We start from the raw sequence: 21,793 nt of genomic DNA, 5'->3' as shown, positions 1-21,793 counted from the left end.
ACCTTGTTTTCATCTTCTTGCGTCTTTTATGTCGTTTTCATCTTGTTGTTTCATTTTCGTCTTTTGCTTCATTTTAATTTTTCTGCATCTTTTACCTGTTTTCCATTTTGTTGCATTTGTTACCTCTTTTTCATCTTCTTAATCCGTAACCTAAAATTTATTTGACGTTTATTGATTATTACTGATTAATATCGCTCTAAAAATCAATATAAGCTGATCCGATAAAACAGAAACCAGTGTTTACTGAAGTGAAGATGATTGAAGTCCCATCTAAAGTGTGAAAATAAACCCTGTAAAGTTTGTGGGGGTCCGTCTTCAGGTGGTAGAACCGTCGACAGTTCTGACCTTTGACCTCAGACACACAAACCTAACCCGTCTGTTGTGTTTTTATTTTCCAGATCGAAGACGCCTTCGATCGACTGCCGGGCTTTAAAAACGTCTACGTGGTGGAATTCAGGTTCAGTGACTGTTTTTACACCGTCACAGATTATATATTTTTAATATTTGTGACTGTTTTTACTGTCGTTTCATGTAAATGAAGTTGATGTTTAGTAGAAACAGTAACTGAAGCCTGTGTTTGTGTTTGTTTTCAGGCCTCAGAAGGATCTGGAGCGGTAAGTCTGACCTGGTTTCCTACTTCTGTTCTGATGCTTCACCACGTTTCAGTCATTTTCAAGACAGAAAATCAGAAAATCCACCAAAGAAAACAATGGTTTCTATCATCATCAGGTTTAATCTGATCAAACACATAATAATTTATTGCATCGTTTTCATCCAGACATGAAAAAAAAAGAGCTTTTCTTTAGATTTTCAGCTTCTTTTATACGAACAGTGAGGAGTCACAGGTTGAAACACATGTAGCTTCAGCTTTTAACTGGATTTCCTTCAGCTGAAATGGACAGATACTGTGCACATGTTGACTTTATTATCCCGCCCCCAGAAGGGGAGGCCAGGGGTATTGTTTTTGGTTCAGTTTGTTTGTTTGTTTGATAAGTTTAAATTTTTTTAGGAATTTTTTAAATCTTTTTTTCCCATTTACTTATAAGGGGTGAAATTTCAAATGCTGTTGCAGCAAAACTATTGGTTGAATTCCTACTAAATTTGGTTTATAGATTGCCAGTGACCCAGAATAGATGTCATTACATTTTGAGAAAAATAGGGAAAAGTTAACATTTTTTAGGAATTTTTAAAATCTTTTTTCTTCTCCCATTTACTTGTAAGGGGTGAAATTTTAAATGTCTGTCGCAGTAAAACTATTGGTTGAATTCATACCAAATAGGGTTTATAGATTGCCAGTGACACAGAATAGATGTGATTACATTTTGGGAAAAGTAGGTCAAAGTTTCCATTTTTTAGGAATTTTTAAATTCTATTTTCTTCTCCCATTTTCTTATAATGGGCGAAATTTCACGTCTATAATTACATCAGTTTTGTTTCAATTTACTTCAAACTTGGCACATATATAGAGGCAATTAATATGCTGACGTCAGCACACACATAGACATAATGACATCAGTTGGATCGATGCAACAATAAGCTACTATACGTGTGAGGGGCGGGGTTTGTTGTGCCTGGAACCACTTGTTTAACACATGATCTTGTTAAAAAAGAAGCTCAATGTACGTAAATGAATGTATGTAAGGCCTGACGTCTGCCGTGGAATGGTTTCACCCACTAAGACATGAGTGTAGCGATCAATAATGTAATAATGTAATGTTATACCTGCCAATAACAATAATTTTGGCCATTTTTAACGCAATAAAGCCAATAATTCATACAGTTTTTGAGCCAATAGTGTAATAAGTTATTATGTTATTGGCCAACTTTAAAAAAAATCCTTGGAAAACATAATAACTACAGTGGACCCCATAATAATACATAAATATAACATTTTTAAACATTTTTTTTTACAGTTTTTATGCCTGTTCAGTCATCAAAAATAGGTGTAATGGATGGGATAGTCGTCATATTCATTCATCATCAAAACCAAATACACGTCACACTTACATTTTCAAAGTGTTTTTTATCCTGTAAAGACCCAAACATCCACCGTCGACCAAAACCATCTACTGATCTAAACTGTTTAATACCTGTTGATCCATTAATCCTATCAATACATGTCAATAGTTGGTGTAAAATACAGTTCTTCATCTTCTCATGGTCATCAGATATGACCTGTTTGGATGTTCAGAGGCTCCGTAGTTACCGTGGAAACACCGTCACCTCCTACAACACTGATTCACCAGTAAAACCCATGGAGCTGGATCAGTGCCAGAGATTGGACACACTTGTTTTTGAGTTCAGTTATTGATATCTTTGCTGAAAAACTCACTTTCTCTTCAGTTTGCTCTGTTGAGATATAATAACCTTTGAATTAACTCAGAATTTTCATGAACATCTAAATTTATATGGGACATTAAATATAGGAAATTACATGATTTACATTGAAAAATGCCAAATATATAGGATTGTATCATAATAAATGGTGATAAACCACTTAAGAATTAACACTTTTCATTAGCACCTAGCATTAGCATTTGCATTAGAACTAGGAATTAGCATTAGCTTTAGCATTAACACTTGGAATTAGTGTTTTCATCACCACTTGGTATCAATGTCAGCATCTAGCATTAGCATATAGGTTTCAAATATAGAGGATAATATCATAATAAATGGTGACAAACCACTTACGAAAGGTTAAATAGAAAGAAAGATTTATTTGGGAACTGCCACAAAAGTAGCACTGGGTCTGTATGGGTTAATGGTAATGTTAATGGCTCAAAAAGTATTTCATTGTTGCTAAGTTACTACTTTATTGGCCTTATTGCATTAAAAATGGCCATAATTATTGTTACTGGCAGGTGTTACCTTGCATTATTACTGTACTGGTTACAGCGTCTTCATAACAAGATCACATATTAAATGGACTCAACATCTACACTGTATCTGACAGTCGACATTGAAGAAAATCCAATTAAAAGCTGAAGTTGAAGCTAAATGTGTTATCGGTATTAGCTACATCTGAACCTTTTCTCGTAAAAGTTGACAGTTTCTGAAACCGTTGGCAGAACAGTGGGTGTTGACTGTGGTTTTAAAGGCTCCGAGGGTGAAAACTGACATATGTGGCATTTGGTTTTAAAGGATTAATGTGGTTAAAACTGAACTAAACCAAAACACAGAGCCTTGAAGACAAACAGGAAGTCGTCACATCGTAGATCCTCCAACGGCGCCTATTTAACTGAGGTGAACCGGGACGGCGTCACCGTTCAGGTTCAGCCCGGTCGACTCTGACAGAATGAATTCATCAGCGTGGTGGGAGTAGTTTAGTGGAGGCGGTTCTTGTAAACCTCCGTCTGTAATCCACAGCTGACGGTTTATCCCACTTAACCAATGGATGGGCCGCTGTTGAGGACCATAAGCACAGGACAGAGGGGGCTTTAGAGGGGAGGGGTCAGAGGTCACGGGGGCAGTCGGTGAAGTCAAGGTGGTGGAGTCCAGTCCAACAGCGGCTCATCTGGTTCCATCTGGTCCAGTCTGCTCTGGTCCAGTTTCTGGTCCAGTCTAACCTCAGAACCTGTTGGTTTCAGGGATCTGGTCTTATCTGTTCCGGTCCGGTCAGATCTGGTCTCTGGTCCAGTTTCTGGTCCGTTCTGGTTTGGTCTGATCCAGAGGTCGCATTAACCGAAAATATTCCGTCATTGACGGATTTTTTTTCAAAATGACGGAAAATTCTGAAGGCCGTCCGTCATTTTGACAGACTAAAATACTGAGGGTAATCTACCTAAGAAGGTTTTCACACAACACTGTGAACAGAACCTGCTGCAGGATCGCTGCTCTGTCTCTGAACAAGTCATCAAACATTCCATACCAGCATCCTACCTGTACAGAACCAACAGCACCACTGTTCACAACTACACCGTTAGTCCACCTGCAGTAGACCCCCTGTCCAGTTAGTCCACCTGCAGTAGACCCCCTGTCCAGTTAGTCCACCTGCAGTAGACCCCCTGTCCAGTTAGTCCACCTGTAGTAGACCCCCTGTCCAGTTAGTCCACCTGTAGTAGACCCTGTCCAGTTAGTCCACCTGTAGTAGACCCCCTGTCCAGTTAGTCCACCTGTAGTAGACCCTGTCCAGTTAGTCCACCTGTAGTAGACCCTGTCCAGTTAGTCCACCTGCAGTAGACCCCCTGTCCAGTTAGTCCACCTGCAGTAGACCCCCTGTCCAGTTAGTCCACCTGCAGTAGACCCCCTGTCCAGTTAGTCCACCTGCAGTAGACCCCCTGTCCAGTTAGTCCACCTGCAGTAGACCCCCTGTCCAGTTAGTCCACCTGTAGTAGACCCCCTGTCCAGTTAGTCCACCTGTAGTAGACCCTGTCCAGTTAGTCCACCTGTAGTAGACCCCCTGTCCAGTTAGTCCACCTGTAGTAGACCCTGTCCAGTTAGTCCACCTGTAGTAGACCCTGTCCAGTTAGTCCACCTGTAGTAGACCCCCTGTCCAGTTAGTCCACCTGTAGTAGACCCTGTCCAGTTAGTCCACCTGTAGTAGACCCCCTGTCCAGTTAGTCCACCTATAGTAGACCCTGTCCAGTTAGTCCACCTGTAGTAGACCCCCTGTCCAGTTAGTCCACCTGCAGTAGACCCCCTGTCCAGTTAGTCCACCTGTAGTAGACCCCCCTGTCCAGTTAGTCCACCTGTAGTAGACCCTGTCCAGTTAGTCCACCTGTAGTAGACCCTGTCCAGTTAGTTCACCTGTAGTAGACCCCCTGTCCAGTTAGTCCACCTGTAGTAGACCCTGTCCAGTTAGTCCACCTGTAGTAGACCCTGTCCAGTTAGTCCACCTGTAGTAGACCCCCTGTCCAGTTAGTCCACCTGTAGTAGACCCTGTCCAGTTAGTCCACCTGTAGTAGACCCCCTGTCCAGTTAGTCCACCTATAGTAGACCCTGTCCAGTTAGTCCACCTGTAGTAGACCCCCTGTCCAGTTAGTCCACCTGCAGTAGACCCCCTGTCCAGTTAGTCCACCTGTAGTAGACCCCCTGTCCAGTTAGTCCACCTGTAGTAGACCCTGTCCAGTTAGTCCACCTGTAGTAGACCCTGTCCAGTTAGTTCACCTGTAGTAGACCCCCTGTCCAGTTAGTCCACCTGTAGTAGACCCTGTCCAGTTAGTCCACCTGTAGTAGACCCTGTCCAGTTAGTTCACCTGTAGTAGACCCCCTGTCCAGTTAGTCCACCTGTAGTAGACCCTGTCCAGTTAGTCCACCTGTAGTAGACCCTGTCCAGTTAGTCCACCTGTAGTAGTTCCCTTAGTTCTTTTAAAGCCCAGTAAATGTGATGGCATTGATAAACACAGTGAAAAAAGAGGGACTGATGCGGTGAAGGATGACGGACAAGCAAGGAATACTCCAGTTCTTCTGGCATTTGGTGTGTTCTATGTACGCATGTTCTACCTTCCATGTGTTATTTGATGTCATGTCCATTTGTGCCCAGATCTGTGGTTCACAGAACCTGAACCCTAACCCTCAGTGCATGGGGTTTGACACTGCATGAACAAACACAAGGAAAGCTTAGAATGTCTGCAGATAACACACCAATTCAAAGTGGCGTATATAATTATGTGAGTCGTGATATCTCGTTGGTTTATCAGCCAGCAGCAACTACAGCTGCTGCATCACTGAGATATTTTTGAACATTAAATACTACTAAATATATCTTATTATCATTAAAAAATAAAAATTTGAAATGACTGATAATAATATGTTATGACGGAATTTTTACGACCCTGTCTGTCAAAATGATGGACAATAAAAATGTTTAGCGCAACCTCTGGTCTGATCTAGTCTCCGGTCCAGTTTCTGGTCCGGTCTAACCTCAGAACTCGCTGTTTCCAGGGGTCTTGTCTGATCTGGTCTGGACTGGTCTGGTCCTGTCCGATCTGGTCTGGTACAGTCTGGTCTGGTCTGATCTGGTCTCTGGTCCAGTTTCTGGTCCGGTTTAACCTTAGTACCTGTTGGTTCCAGGGGTCTGGTCAGGTCTGGTCCTGCCCAGTCTGGTGTGGTACAGTCCGGTCTGGTCTGATCTGGTCTCCGGTCCAGTTTCTGGTCCGGTCTAACTTCAGAACCTGTTGGTTTTAGGGGTCTGGTGGTCCTGGTCCATTACGCCATCACCCTGGCGGTGGACAGCGGTGGCATCGCCAACGAAACACTGGACTTCATCACGTTACAGAACAACCTGGTGGAGAAGAACTACGGCTCCTGGGAGCAGCCCACGGCCGTCTACACCATCACCGACTTCAGGAACTACATCACCGAGGCCCTGCACAAGGACAACTACATGACCAACAGCAGCCTGGAGGCCCCGGACGACCCCCCACAGGACAGCAACGGTACTGCACCACCACAGGAAGGACATGTAGACGAAGCAGGGGGAAAGAAAGAAGAACTAAAATATGGAACAAAACAAAGACGTAAATAAAAGCCAGAAAAATGACACCAGAGATAATCAAATCCACCCAAAAATAATTTAAAAATAAATGAAAATAACTGAATAAAAGCTCAAAAAAGTAGAAGCGTCATTTTAATCTTATACTGAAGTCATAGTCATTCATAGTTCTAAACATGAACAGTCAGATCTGGGTTCAGTTTCATGAATGAGTTCATGTTTGTGCAGGTTTTCGTCCTGACAGACTTTAACTCTTTTTCAACAGAGAATCTTTTGCCTGAAGTGAAACCGACGAGTCGACCAGTCGACGCCTTCGACAACATGGTGAGTCTGAACTGAAACGCCACGTCGTCTGGTTCTGTTTGGAGATCATTCATTCAAGTCGGTTTAGGCCGTGTTCCACATGTCCACATACGGTTTCCTCCAGTAGAAGTCCACATACTGTGGTAAAACAAACTGTGGTAGAAGGACAAGGACTCATTCTGTAAGGTCAAGGTTAAAGGTTGTTTTATCAATTTGCATTTACACACGACCTAGCAATAGCATTCCCACTTAGCATTAGCATTAAGACTTGGTATTAGCATTATAATTAGCATTATCGCCAAACATTAGCACTTAGATTACCATTAACATTTATCCTTAGTATTTTCATTAGCACTTATCATTAGAAGTAACATTTGGCATTAGCATTAGCACCTATCTATAGCATTAACACTTGGCATTAGCATTTGCATTAGAAGTAGGAATGAGCATTACCTTTAGCATTAACACTTGAAATTAGCATTTTCATCACCACTGGGTATCAATATCAGCACCTAGCATTAGCATAGAGGTTAGCAAAAGCCACCATTTTTGTTTTGTTTTTGTTTTTGATGTTGATTTTCTATTTTGTTTTGACCTTTATCACCCTCTACCTTTCACCTTGTCTTTTTTCTTTTTGACCCGTTTCATCTTGGTTTGTCTTTTTGTCATATGTTGCTGCTGCTACATTTATCATGTGTGTTGTATTTGTCTATTGATCTATGGATTTAGTTTTTATATATCAATAACCTTTTTTATTTCAGGATAACGTCCTGGCTGCAGAGAAGCCGCCTGACGCTCCGGCCCGTGAGGTGGACGCCAGCAATATCTTTCTGAAGAAGGACGACTTCTTATTCGACCCGTTCGACTCGTGGAAAGGGCAGCAGGGGGAAGCGTTGAGTGAGAATGACGTCTTCATGTTCGACGAGAACACTGTCCCCCCTCTGGTGGACTCCGGATTCCCCCAGAAGACACTGGACTTGGAGTTGAATGTACAAGACAGTGAGTAAATGTAATAATAATTAAACTAGATCATACCATCTCAGAACCCTCTGAGATTATGGTTTTTATGGCTTTAAATGGTCCTTAGTTTCATTTTAGGTAAACAGCGGTATCGTCTGCATATAATGAACATCAGCATCAGGCTGCTTACACACAAATCTGTTAGTTTTAAACATTAATTAGTCATTTGTAGTGACAAAAGGCATACTGACAAAAAAAAGACAAAGAAAGGAAGAAATAAAGCCAGAAACATTAGTTGGAAAATTCAAACTCCACCTAAAACTAAAATTAAAATAAAGGGCAAATAAACACCACATGTCTTATATTTAAAATCTGTTTTCTCTGTGTTTTTATGTCAGATTGATTCAAACTTGGTGGTTTTGTTGTTTTAAGGTTCTGGTTTTTCTGTCTTTGTGTTTCTGATACATTTCTAATTAATTTTAACACAATAACCAAATGCAAACATTTTCAGATTGCTTCTTTTCAGGTTGATCTTCTTGTCATAAACTGCTACGTGGTCTTGTTGGTTTCAGATAAGGAGAACATTGAAGATGAGGGCTTCCTGGTCAGTAATGCCCCCACTCCTGAAGATGAACCTGCCCGTGGAGACCACACTGGTCCTGCTGGTTCTTCTTCTGTCCTTCCTGTGGTGATGCCTCAACCAGCCACTGACGAGTCACTGGAGGACGGATCTGGATCTGGTTTCTCTGGAGATGGACCCGGGGGCGACGGCTGGTCTTGGCAGGCAGCACCAACGTTCGACAGCATTGGCGTCCATGATGAAGATCTGGAGGTAATCCCCCCACCCGACTTGGAGGCGACCGATGAGGATGATGAGGAGGTGGAGGAGCTACCAACTATTTTGGCAGTAGAAGCCACCACTGATGCAACTGTACAGACAACACCCACAACATTTGAAGAATCAAAGCAAGATGGCAGCATTGAGGACTTGGACCAGGTTCTGGTCACATCACTTCCTCAATATTCAACCACAACTGAAGCACCTGTGTTTTCACCTGAAGGAACTTTGACTGTTGAACTTTCTGTACAAACAGTGGAAACCTCTGATATCTATGGAGGCGTCTACTACACTGAACCACAAAGTGCAGAAAATGTAACAGAAGCTCCTGAACCTGAGGTCTGGACACATGGTGCTTCTGTTTTTATAGAAGCTGATACCAAAGTGTTCACTGAAAAAGCACCAGAGATGGAGGAAACTACTGAAGCAGCATTAGAAGTTCAAGTGGCTACAGTTGAACCTTTGGACAAAGAGCTGGAGAAAGTTGAGATTTCAGATGTTCCACCAGTTGAAGAATTGCCTGTTTTTGTAGATATTGAAACTGCAACAAAACCATCAGACATCAAAGAATCCTCTGAAGAACCTGAAATCAAAGGTCGCGAAGATGTTGAGATTTTGGAAGTGCAACACATAGGTGTAACTGAAACTCTGGCAACAACAGCGCAGACTGTTGGACTCACAGTTGAAGACCTGGCTGTGGACGAAGTCTTGGTGGTCACAAAAGCAACCACAACCACAACCACAGCAGCAACTACAACGACCACAACTGCAACTATGACCATGACTGAGGTTTCATCCATGAGTTCAGACCACAGCGGGATCGCACTCTCACCTGAGAAGGACTCGCCATTCACTCGTGTGTCAGATTCAGCACCAGAAGACGAGGAGCCGATTCACCCAACGATCCATGAAGACTACGACGAGGTTCCACCTTCAGGTGGTCCTCATTTGACCCAGTCCGTGGTCATAGACTCAGCTTCCATCTTGTCTGGAACTGCCAAAGTGGAGGTAGAAAACCTTCCAACACCAACGTCCTCCCTTCAAGAAGTCAACAGGAGCACTACAGCTGCTGAGATCAGGCTGGTAGAAAATGACTTCCCGGACACGCCAAGCATCGACGTCACCTTTGACGTTTTTCAGTACAGTGAGGTGGCGACGGAAGGCGACAGCAGCGGCTTCTCCAGCGGTGCCCAGGGGTCAGACATGAATGCTTTCGCTTTACCGACCAGACCGGGCCGGGCTCTGACGGTTTTCTTCAGCCTCAGGGTGACCAACATGGTGTTCTCCATGGACCTGTTCAACAAGAGCTCCCCCGAGTACAAAGCCCTGGAGCAGCACTTCCTGGAGCTGGTGAGACTCAGTCCAAGTTTTGTCATCCATTCAGCTTTGTCTGTTTTGTTTCAATGGGTTATTTACTGAAACTAAACAAACATCAGCTTCAGGCACCACTTTGTCAGAGGATATGTGAATTTTTGAAAAACAACATTGTTGTTCATGACTTCCAGGTCTTGCTTAAGAATCTTCAAGACAGCATCAGGTCCTGTTGCCTTCTACCGAGACCTGATGGATTCATAGGACTAGACTTTTGTGCTTAATATTTTTTCTTTTTCCTTCAGCTGGTCCCGCACCTTCAGTCCAACCTGAACAACTTCCAGAACCTGGAGATCCTCAACTTCCGGAATGGCAGCGTCGTGGTGAACAGCAGGATGAGGTTCGGGAAGCCGGTTCCCAAAGGAGTCACCAATGTGGTCTACCTGATCCTGGAGGACTTTGCCAACACGGCCTACCACACCATGAACCTGTCCATTGACAAGTACTCACTGGACGTGGAGTCAGGTGAGAACATCATCTATGTAACAGCCTCACCCTGTTTCTTATTGGGTTGAACTTTGTTGATGTTTTTTCTGCACACTGAACAGTCAGGTTTTATTTTATGGGGTGTTTTCAGCCGTAGAACCTTGTGGTATTCATTGGCGTTGGCAGCTCTCTGGTCTGATCTAATTCCCAATAATCCGTCTGGGAGGAACGTGAGCAGCAGCAGACGCTCACTCTGACTCACTCTAACAATCCAACATCATCTTTATCTCGTTTTATCTCTGTCTGTCTGCGTCTTTGTCCACACGTTTCTGTCCACAGTGAAACCATGAAGACGCTGCCTCAGCCTCCAACCAATCTGCTCGGAGGCTGAGAAAGTGTTTGTGTTGAGGATTTAGAAACACTTACAGAGTCAACATGAAGATTCACCTGGAGCTGTGACGGCGGAAGTGAAACCAAATCACAATATCAGTCTAACGCTGCATCTTTTACGCAGTTTTTGTTTTGTTACCCGAGTTAGATACTTTTATAGATCTTACCACCTCATAACCCTCTGAGTTTATGTTTTTTATGGTTTTAAATGTTGATGAGTTTCAGTTTAGTTTAAAGACAGGAAACACTCATGTCCTCTGTGGGTAAACATAGATGTCATCTGCATATAACGATCATCAGCATTAGGCTGCTTGCACACAAACCTATCCGTTTTAAACATTAATAAGTTATTTTTATGGATTCTTTCAGTCAATTTTTTTTAAATTTCATTTTTTCTGAGTTATTTTTTTCTGTGACTAAGCAGCTTTAGTTTGAATTGACGAGTTCATAAATTCAATGTATTTTTAGAAGTAGGTTCATTAGATCAGTGTCAAACTTGGTCATTGAATAGTTTGAGTTCAGGAACCTCAAAATAAAAATATAATATCGGTAAAGTGATGTGAAATGGAAAGTAGAAGCCTCACTGAAATTGTTCATTTAGTTTTAGCATTAGCTGCTTTTCTTTTTTGCCTATTTTTTCCAATATATCATTGATTTAACCACATGAATATTAAAAGTTATTCTCCATTGAGACCTGGTAAAGTGAGCAGCATAGATACGACTACACGAGGTTATGGAAAATAAAAGATAAAGCTCAACATACAGTCGCGGAAAAAATTATTAGACTATCAAAAGTCATCAAAAACAATGGTTACGCAATCCAGTCCTAACTCCTGTGTGTATCATGTGACTAAAACAGACAGAAGAGAAAACATGGAATGTCTAAAAGCACTGTTTTTGTCAGTACAATGACACAGATATTGATGGAAGAACTGAAGCGATTTTGGTTTTTATCAAGAAAACATGTTAAATGGATAGATATCACCTCTGAAATTAAACTACTATGAGCTATTTTTGTTGTTATCATTATATTTGCCCAAACAAATACAACCTTTAGTTGTACCAGGCAATAAATGATCAAGAAGTTGAAGAAAACAAGGATGGTCTAATAATTTTTTCCGCGACTATAACATAATATCCATAACCATGACAATACAACAACGTATAGGTATATATAAATATAAATGTAAAACTTAACAACAACAAACAAAGGCCTAAAATTACGCAAGATAAAATAAAATAATTATTTCACATGACACTCTTGAGAATTTGGCTAAAACAGTGAGTTGATGCAACATTTTGACTACAGTACACATGTTATTACTACTATCAGATACCATAAAAAGTTAAATACTCCCACTATTTAGTCCTGTTTAGATTTGCAGTTGTTAAATATATGCTTCCAAAACACTTCACAACTCATCTTCCACCTTCTATAATAAGCTTTAAATGAACAAAACAACAACAAAGCACATTTAAAGGGACAACATCTTTACTAACTCAACGTATTAATCCAAAACCTGGATGTAAAGGATAGACGGAGGCGTTCATTTGTGGTTGCTCAGGGATGCAGGTTGTCGCCGCTCATCACCTCGGCAACGGCGTTTCCTGTGTCGGTGCTGAGCTGCGTCTCTTTAATCTGTCTGAGCCAATCAGAGGAGGTGCTCACTGTAATCCATAAAGAGTCACCGCGGTCACGACTCAGCGTGGACGTGATAATCAGTTTATTCACCTCATGTGGCCGTGGGCGGAGGCTGCTTTTCCACTGCACCAGCACAACGTGAATGGACTGGAGGGTTCAGTCCTGCACGAGTTCACGAGGTCACGCCAGGGCCAGAGTCTTGTTTACAATCCAGGGTTTGCATGATGATAGCCCACCTTTATAATACATGTTCAGAAATTCAACCCCGGTATTGTACCTGACGTAACCGATGCCCCTGAACAGCCCTTCGTCCCATGTCACATGACTGTTCGTGGTGTTTGTGTTCGTTGCCCAGGCGACCGAGCCGACCCCTGTAAGTTCCAGGCCTGTAACGAGTTCTCCAAGTGCATGGTCAACCAGTGGTCGGGTGAGGCTGAGTGTGTGTGCGACGCCGGGTACCTGAGCGTGGACGGGCTGCCGTGTCAGAGCATCTGCGAAGTCCGGCACGACTTCTGCCTCAATGATGGCAAATGCGACATTATACCGGGCAAGGGCGCCATCTGCAGGTGAGGGGATTTCCTAACCTCATGAAAACCTCACTGTTTTGTAGTTGGGATATTATGACAAAACCCTAAATGACAGAGAACCTAACATAGAACCCTGAGGGACTCCAAAAGAACAAATCAGGACTTTTTTTTTGCAGGTGCCGTGTGGGAGAGAACTGGTGGTACCGAGGCGAACACTGTGAGGAGTACGTCTCCGAGCCATTGGTGGTCGGCATTGCCATTGCCTCGGTGGTTGGCTTCCTTATGGTTTCCGCCGGCATCATCTTCTTCCTGGCGAGGACGCTGCGAGAGCAATACGAAGGGGAAGATACCGAGGATCCGCTACGGTGGGTTTACAACAGATACAATAATCCAATATTTGGCTAGATAAAAACCAAGTATACCACTTAATTTTCTGTAGATACCCTTTTCATTACACCAAAAACAACGGAAAACAACATATTGAAAATGTTATTCGTGCCAATCAGGTAGAATGGGATTAAACTGAACTCAGAATACACTGAGAATTTGAGGAGATTAAAATAGGAGGATCTGTCTGCATGAAATAAGATGCTCATTTCATCAAATTTAATTGTCTATAAACCATAAAAAAAACATGAGAAACAAAGTATAAAATAAACTGCGCACTGTCACTGATAATGTGGTGACTTTATCCTTCACATAATCACAATTTCATTTTCAGAATACTGTGACATTTTTGTTGAAGTGTTACAAATTAAGTTCTGTAATTCTTTGTCTGTACATAAGGCCCTAATACTTGGACTATTTTTAGGCTTTTACATTCAACCGCTACAAATATCTTAAATAAATCAGGAAGCCCCTCTTAACATGATCAGTATGATATTTATCACATTTTGGGAAATCTACGATATATGGGTTTTTTCCTCCAGACGAGGGGATAGTGAAAGTGTGCCAACGCTGGAACGAGCTACGAAGTTCAACCCAATGTTTGAGAGCGACCCGGTCACTGCCCAGTACTACCGTCGCTACGACGACCTGCCACAGTACTACTACCGCCGCGACCTCGACCTGCCCTCGTACCGTGGCTCTGTGAGTGGCGACGCCCCCCAAGACCTGAGCAGTGCCAACGTACAACACCTCTACCACAACACCACACTCAGCAAAGAGGTCAGTTTTTAGAGGCGAATACGTATGTATCATCAGCGTAGCGTTTAACCCATAAAGACCCAAACAGCCACTGTCAACTCAAAACATCTACTGATCTAGAATGTTTAATGACTTCTGGATCACTAATCCGATCAATATGTTAAATACTGAAGGTAATATACAGTTTGTCGTCTTTTCATGGTCATCAGATATGACCCATTTGGACGTTCAAGGCTCCATAGTTACCGTGGAAACGCTGTCATTTTCTACAACATTGATTCACCAGTAAAACCCATGGAGTTGGATCAATGACAGTGGATGGACACACTGGGTTTATGTTCAGTTAATGACAGATTTTACTGAAAAAGTCGCTTTTTCTTCAGTTTTCTCTGTTCCTGATATAATAACCCTCAACTAATCTGTGCTTCTATGAATATCTATATTATCAGTGAATTAAATATAGAAAAATACCTGATTTACTCTGAAAAAACACAGAATACAGAGAATAATATATATAATAATTAGTGGTGATAAATCACTTTAGTAAGGTTACATAGAGAGAAAAAATCATTGGGAACTGACACAGAAGTAGCTCTGGGTCTTTATGGGTTAACTTTAACATGTAATGGTGTATGAACAAAAACAAGAGTGGGTCCAGGATTTAGCCCTGGGGGACGTCAAAAGTTTAGAAGATGTTTAACATAATAATAACATGATCTACAGGTAAGAAAGTCCTGAAACAAGCCACTAATTGTATCCTGAACATTATAGTAATACAAACACTGCGCCAAGACGTACATTTGAAACATGAAATCAATCAAAAAAAGCAGTTGTTGGAGCAGGAAGAAAACTCCAGATAATTGTTAGTGAATTAAGAGGTTTTATCTTAAATATGTCACAAGGTGCATTTCCATTCAGCTGTTTTTATGTACATTTTCAGTTTGTGTGTAAAAAAAAAACAAAACAAAACCCAAAATTAAAAAAAACTGAAACATTACAGGAAAGATTTTTTGCTCCTGTCTGCGAAACAGCCTCATCTTTAACAAAGAACACATTCCTGTTCATCTTTTAAACAGTAACTGCATCGTCATCATCAATAATAATTACGTCTAATAATCATAGTTAATTATGTTTTTAACCCTTTAAACCCTAAACCTAAATCTGTCCGCCTGGACTTTTTTTCTTAAGTAAAAGTTCAGAAAATAAGCTGTGAGTGAGTCCTTTTGCTCATTTTTCCAGAGCTTTTTTTCCCAGATTTTCAAAATCTAGCAGTCATTTACAATTTACTGCATGTTATAATACTGCTACAATGGCTTCTTCTCCAGCTTCTAGTACAGGCATGAGTGAAGTTACATTAATGGTCCAATAAAACCTATAAAGCACAACGTCTCAGGTTTTAGAAACCATTTGAATTTTTCCAGTTATACAAACAGTTAAAGAGTTACATCCATTAAAACTACATATGCACAGGATGTGTCAGCGATGACACGTCAGGTTTAAAAGAGTTAAGACCCACAAGGTGATATTTGATCTATATCAGGTCCATATTTGGACGCTGACACTAGAAATGAGCAAGAATGAGCTAAAATTTCACATATTTTAATGAGAGAAGCAAAAAAAGGACATATAAACTCCCAAATATTTTGCAGAAAGAAGCTAAAAAACCTGAAATTTCCACAAATATTCAAGCGACAGAAGAAGAAAAAACTTTAAAAATTTCAGAGAAAAAGTAAAGAAATTTCACAAATGCAAATAAAGAGGCTAAAAAGAAGCTGAAAACTCCACAAATATTATTCAGACAAAATGTAAACAACATTAAAAAACTCTGCAAAGTTTAGAAAAATAAACTCACTACTATCTACAAATAACAGAAATATTAAAATGAGGTTAACAATAAGCTAAAAACTCCCCAAATTTTAAAGCTGCGTATGACGTTTGTCACCATTTTTTTTTAAATCTGTAAAACCCCAGTGATCGCCTAAGTATCACAAATCTGTTCGTCTTTCTGTGAGTATGCACCTGCATCCCTCCCCTCACGGTGAAGAACTTCAAAGTGTACTCCACCATAAACAGTCCATTTGTTTACATAGCAAAGCGAAACCTAAACGATCCCAACACTCAGGTTTTTTCAGGATTCTACGCAGCCGCATTCACAAGAAGAAGCTAAAGCCAATTCCGTGTTTGTTGCCGCTACGGCCACACTGCAGCTATCATACGCAACTTTAAAGAAAAGCTAAAAAAATTCCCTCAAAAATTCCCAGAGTGAAGCTAAACTCCAGCTGAAAGTTCCACAAATATCAAAAAGAGACTCTAAAAAAACAAGCTAAAAACAAACCAAACTCACCTTTGACCTCTGACCTCTCCACAGGAGATCCAGGAGCGCCTCAGGATCATCGAATTATGCGCCAGGGATCAGAACTTCGCCGACTTCGTGCGAGAAACTCAAGTGTGAGTAATGCTCATATTTCCATTTGTGTGAAACATCAAGTTAAAACCTGTCCGTTGAAAAAGGTTAGAAACACAGTAAATGATTGGATGAAACATCGTCGATCATCAGTGAAATGAGGCGACGAAGCAGAAAACATCGACCTTTTATTTCCTGACGTTGATTCAGTTCGACCTCAGGCGACCTCGGACCCATCACTCTTCATTAGAACCAGATCCGTCTTCGCCAAAACAGCGTTTTTGTTCAGATGAAGACACTGATTTGATGCCAGATGCCTCAGAGACAGAGGTCGACGTCTTCACTTACACACGGGAAAGATCAGTAATCTGTGTTTAGTAACAAGGACGAATCAGAAAACGACCTCAATGATCCAGACTTGTCTCAAACATTCAGAAAATAAGGCCAAAAGTTCTAATAAACGTCTTATGGATGTTTCATCTTGTGTCTTTTTCGTCTTGTTGCATCATTTTTGTCTCATTGCTTCCTATTCATCGATCAATTTTCTTTCATTCTTATAGTTTATGACAACTTGCAACAAGATGAAAAAGTTGCAACAAGACGAAAAAGACAAAACAGGATGAAAAAATGCAAAAAACAAAACCAGTTGCAACAAGACAAAAAACATGAAACAAGACAAAAAAGTTGCAACAAAATTATAAAGTTACAACAAAACAAAAAGATGCAACAAAACAAAAATTTCTCAACAAGAAGAAAAAGACAAAATAAGACATAAGACGCAACGAAGTGAAAAAGATACAAGACGAAAAAGACGCAACAAAATAAAAAAGTTAGATCAAGATGAAAAAGTTGCAACAAGACAATGACGACTAAAAAAAATGAAAAGAACGAAATGAAATGGAAAAAGTCGCAACAAGACGAAGAAGATGTAACAAAATAAAGAAGTTAGAACAAGATGAAAAAGTTGCAACAAGATGAAAAAGATGAAACAAGACAACATAGTTGCAACAAAATTCTAAAGTTGCAACAAAACAAAAAAGATGCAACAAATCAAAAAGACTGAACAAAACGAAAAAGATGGAATAAAACGAAAAAGAACAAAAATCTAAGTCTATTATAACCTTGGTTCTAACATCAGGTTTTTAACACAGGACTTCCTCTGAACTTATAAACACTTTTCCACTTTTTAAAGCAGCTCTGAATATGAACAGGAAACAGGCTGTTTTTTATTTTGAACATAAATTGTGCTGTTTTAACCCATAAAGACCCAGTACTTCTGTGTCAGTTTCCAAATGATTTTTTCTATTTATTCATTCTTAATTGATTTATCACCATGTATTCTAATATTATCCTCTGTATTTTGTGTGTTTTTTCAGTGTAAATCATGTATTTTCTATATTTAATTCACTGATCATGTAGATGTTCATAAAAGCTCAGAGTAAAGTTGGGTTTTATTAAATCAGAAACAGAGAAAACTGAAGAAAAGGGGACTTTTTCAACGAAATATATCATTAATTTAACATAAAACAAGCGTCTCCATCCACTGTCATTGATCTAACTCCATGGGTTTTACTGATGAATCAATGTTGTAGAAGATGACAGTGTTTCCATGGTAACTGCGGAGCCTCTGAACGTCCAAATGAGTCATATCTGATGACCATGATAAGATGAAGAACTGTATTTTACACCAATTATTGACATGGATAGGATTAGTGGATCAGCAGGTATTAAACAGTTTAGATCAGTTTAGATGGTTTTGGTTTTTGAAGGTCAACAGAATAAATACAGTGATCTGGATGTTATGAAATGATAGTTTTTTGAGTATTTTTCTCATTTTCTCTGCTTTAGAAGGATTTGTTCACTTTTATGCCATATTTCAAGGTTTTTTGGTTCGTCTTATCCTCAATTTTCAAGTATTTTGCAATTTTTTTTCTCATTTTACATGTTTTTGTACATTTTATCCCATGAATAATTAAGGTAAACCTGTATTTTACACCAATTATTTACATGGATTAGTGGATCAACAGGTATTGAACAGTTTAGATCAGTAGATAGTTTTGGTTTTTGAAGGTCAACAGAATAAATACAGTGGTCTGGATGTTATGAAATGATCTTTTTTTTTTGAGTATTTTTCTCATTTTCTCTGCTTTAGAAGGATTTGTTCACTTTTATGCCATATTTCAAGGTTTTTTGGTTCGTCTTTTCCTCAGATTTCAAGTATTTTGCCAATTTCATTCTCATTTTACATGTTTTTGTACATTTTATGAATGATGAAGGTAAACCTGTATTTTACACCAGTTATTTACATGGATTAGTGGATCAGCAGGTATTAAACAGTTCAGATCAGTAGATGGTTTTGGTCACTGGTGGACGTTTGGGTCTTTATGGGTTAAAGTGGACTAAATCACTAAACTTTATTTATTATTTATTTGGTTGAATATCACATCTATTTAACATAATTTCCGAATAGAAACTTACAGAATGAAAGCGAGTTAAATGCGTCGTATTAAGACCACGTGTCCAGACCTGGGACTGAAAACCAGCAGCAGGTTTAGAATCACAGACACATGTACGTGGTTTATGTCGGAGTTCTTCCTCTGGTCTGGAACGCCGAAATAATCAAATATCCTCCTGTTTTTTGGGCTCAGATTCCTGGAGCGAAGGGGGAGTTCCACCACGTAACCAGGCCACGCCTCCAGGTAAAAACACCGAACCTCTGGAACCAACACAGCTCTGTAAATGTGTCCCCAAACACGACAATACCTGAAGATGAACCGTAAATACCAGCATTTACACTGAAATCATAGTTCACAAAGTGATTATAATGTCTAATATCATAATTTACAAAGAATCTAATAATCTCAGAGGCTAAAGTTAGAAATAAATGTGACACAAACATGAATAATCTGTCGCATTAAATTGATGAAGTATCACAAATATACAAGAAAAAATTACAAATATGTATAATCTGAGATTAAAGAGGTAAAGTTATGAGAAATGTTATAAATTTATGACAAACAAAATTCAAAATGACACATTTACAACAAGAATCTAAATAATTAACATAAACATTCTTTCAGTATTTTCTAAAATGATTAAGTTATACGTGTTAAGGAAAAACTGACATTTTCTAAGATTAAAGATATACATTTATGATAAAAACATCAGAAATGTTCAAGAAAAATCTTTGAGTTTAAAAGGTTCTAAATTCAATGGAGACAAAGGATGAAAGTGTTAAAGTATCACACATGGACAGAAAAAAGGTGAATATTTTTATACAACATAATCATAAATAGTGATCAGATATATTTAATCTGAGATTAAAGTGATAAATTTATGAGAAGAAATATTTTCATGTACATTATAAAGTTATAAATTTATGACAAACAAAATTCAAATTTACACATTTACAACAAGAATATAAATCATTTACATAAACATTCCATTATTTTCTAAGATGATTAAGTCATACATGTTAAGGAAATAATCTGATATTTTCTAAGATTAAAGATATAAATTAATGATAAAAGCATCACAAAATGTTCAAGAAAAATCTTTGAAATTAAAAGGTTCTAAATTCAATGGAGACAAAAGATTAAAGTGGTAAAGTATCACACATGTACAAAAAAAACACCATAACATCATAAATAAGGATCAAATACATATAATCTGAGATTAAAGTGGTAAAGTTATGAAAAGAAATATTTCACTATAGATTAGCAAGTTATGAATTAGAAAATAACTGAGGTAAAAACTGGAAATTTATAAGAAAACCAAGTCTAAAATATGTTTAAAGATGATTAAATCTGAAATGTTATAAAATTATTGACGGAGAAAAAGAAGTCTGACATTTTCTGTGATTAAAGACACAAATTTATAATAAAAACATCACAAATATATAAGAAAAAGTTGAATAATCCCTGAGATGAATGTACATTTATATAAAAAAACATGAACATCACTAAACAGGAAGGAAGTGAGATTATCTGTCAGATTAATGTGGTAAACTCACAAGAAAAGAACCATGATTTAAATACATTTTAATGAGAAAAATATGGAAATTCTGCACTGGAAGAAATGTCCCTTTAAAACAATTTTTAAAAATTAACACAAGATATTTTTGCTTGAATTAGGCAAAAAAAATCTGCCAGTGGAACAAGTGGAAATTATGTTGGATTGTATTTTGCAGATCTGTTGTCTCTAAATCAGTTCTTCTGTCTCAGTGAACAGTTCCTCTGTAGGTGATTCTGTCTGATTTTAAGTGGGATCCGATAGTTGGACTAGAAATGAGAAAAACACACTTTGTCCTTTTTAGATTTTTTACAGTGTTTTCAAAGACAGAAATTTACCGGTAAAACCTGTGTGGTTAAATATTACATTTGTAGGAAAAAAGTTTGATTAACGTCATAAATTCATGATAAAAACCTGAATGTTTACAAATTTATCAGAAACACCTACAAACATAAAGTAAACTTCCTGTTATTTTCTAACATGAACCATTTTTTTTTAACATTTATTCATGTTTTTGCGTCTGAGTTTTGACGTGGTTCTCTCTGAACAGGAACCTGCCTTCATCTCTGAAGAAGAGGACGAGGTCCGGCCGCCGTCGTCGCTGTTGACGACCGACCGGACGTTGAGGTGAAGACGCCGGATGTTTTGGAGTTCTGTCTTTTCTGAGGACACTTCCTCCTCTGTCTCAGGGACTCTGACCTTTGACCTTCGTGTTCATTTGCATGTGTTTTCTGTTTCACTCTTCATCTCGGACCCTCCTCTTTTCTCCTCGTCTTCCTCATCTTCATCAGTGCCTTCGCCGCCCGGTTGGCGTTTTCCCGCCTGCGATTCGCTCTGATGTTTACAAGCGTCGGTCGGAAAAACGTGACGCTGTTTTGTACCATGTGGTCGCAAAACTGAACATTTGTGGCTTATTCTGCTGTGATTTAATGCAATAAATGAAGTAAAAAAAACGTGAAAAATGAAACGTAGTTAAAAAATAGAGTAAATAAATAAACTGGCCTACGTACAAAAAAACAAAACAAAACTAGTAGACGCATAAATCAGCATTTTCAACGTCAGTTCTGCATCTGAATTCTACCAACATTATCAAATAATCGAAAAAATGAAAACAACTAAAAAGAGGAAGTGGAGAGAAAATCAGAAATGTCATCTATGAATCTGAAAGTTATGCGTTTTTCTGGATTAAAGCTAGAAAAGTTAGAAATTTACAAACAAAATATGCATTAAAATAAGATCAAGAAGAAAAAAATTTGGATGTTTGCAAGAAAATAATTGAAAAAATAATTAAATTTCCAACAAAATATGAATATTTTCATAAAGTCTGACATTTTCCGAGCTT

At 39.1% G+C, this 21,793-nt stretch overlaps 1 protein-coding gene across 4 annotated transcripts in view; it reads left to right on the top strand.

Moving 5' to 3' along the window:
- The window catches only part of LOC115431843 (interphotoreceptor matrix proteoglycan 2-like), a 41,778-nt gene extending 20,192 nt beyond the window's left edge, over positions 1–21,586 (top strand). For 3 of the 4 annotated variants that reach the window (XM_030152531.1, XM_030152538.1, XM_030152517.1), the window contains 13 exons: positions 399–457; positions 594–614; positions 6,127–6,377; positions 6,696–6,757; positions 7,498–7,735; positions 8,269–9,884; positions 10,151–10,370; positions 12,719–12,929; positions 13,067–13,255; positions 13,820–14,057; positions 16,405–16,484; positions 19,089–19,139; positions 21,002–21,586. In XM_030152531.1, the coding sequence (XP_030008391.1) occupies positions 399–457; positions 594–614; positions 6,127–6,377; positions 6,696–6,757; positions 7,498–7,735; positions 8,269–9,884; positions 10,151–10,370; positions 12,719–12,929; positions 13,067–13,255; positions 13,820–14,057; positions 16,405–16,484; positions 19,089–19,122 (3,219 nt within the window). In that variant the 3' untranslated portion in view covers positions 19,123–19,139; positions 21,002–21,586. The remainder of the gene's footprint in view (positions 1–398; positions 458–593; positions 615–6,126; positions 6,378–6,695; positions 6,758–7,497; positions 7,736–8,268; positions 9,885–10,150; positions 10,371–12,718; positions 12,930–13,066; positions 13,256–13,819; positions 14,058–16,404; positions 16,485–19,088; positions 19,140–21,001) is intronic. The other variant, XM_030152523.1, reaches the window with a different exon arrangement.
- Positions 21,587–21,793: the final 207 nt, after the last annotated feature.

The sequence above is a fragment of the Sphaeramia orbicularis genome, chromosome 2 (genome assembly GCF_902148855.1).
Source record: "Sphaeramia orbicularis chromosome 2, fSphaOr1.1, whole genome shotgun sequence".
NCBI lineage: Eukaryota > Metazoa > Chordata > Actinopteri > Kurtiformes > Apogonidae > Sphaeramia > Sphaeramia orbicularis.
The sequence above is the reverse complement of the archived record's forward strand: the minus strand, read 5'-3'. Positions and strand labels throughout refer to the sequence as shown.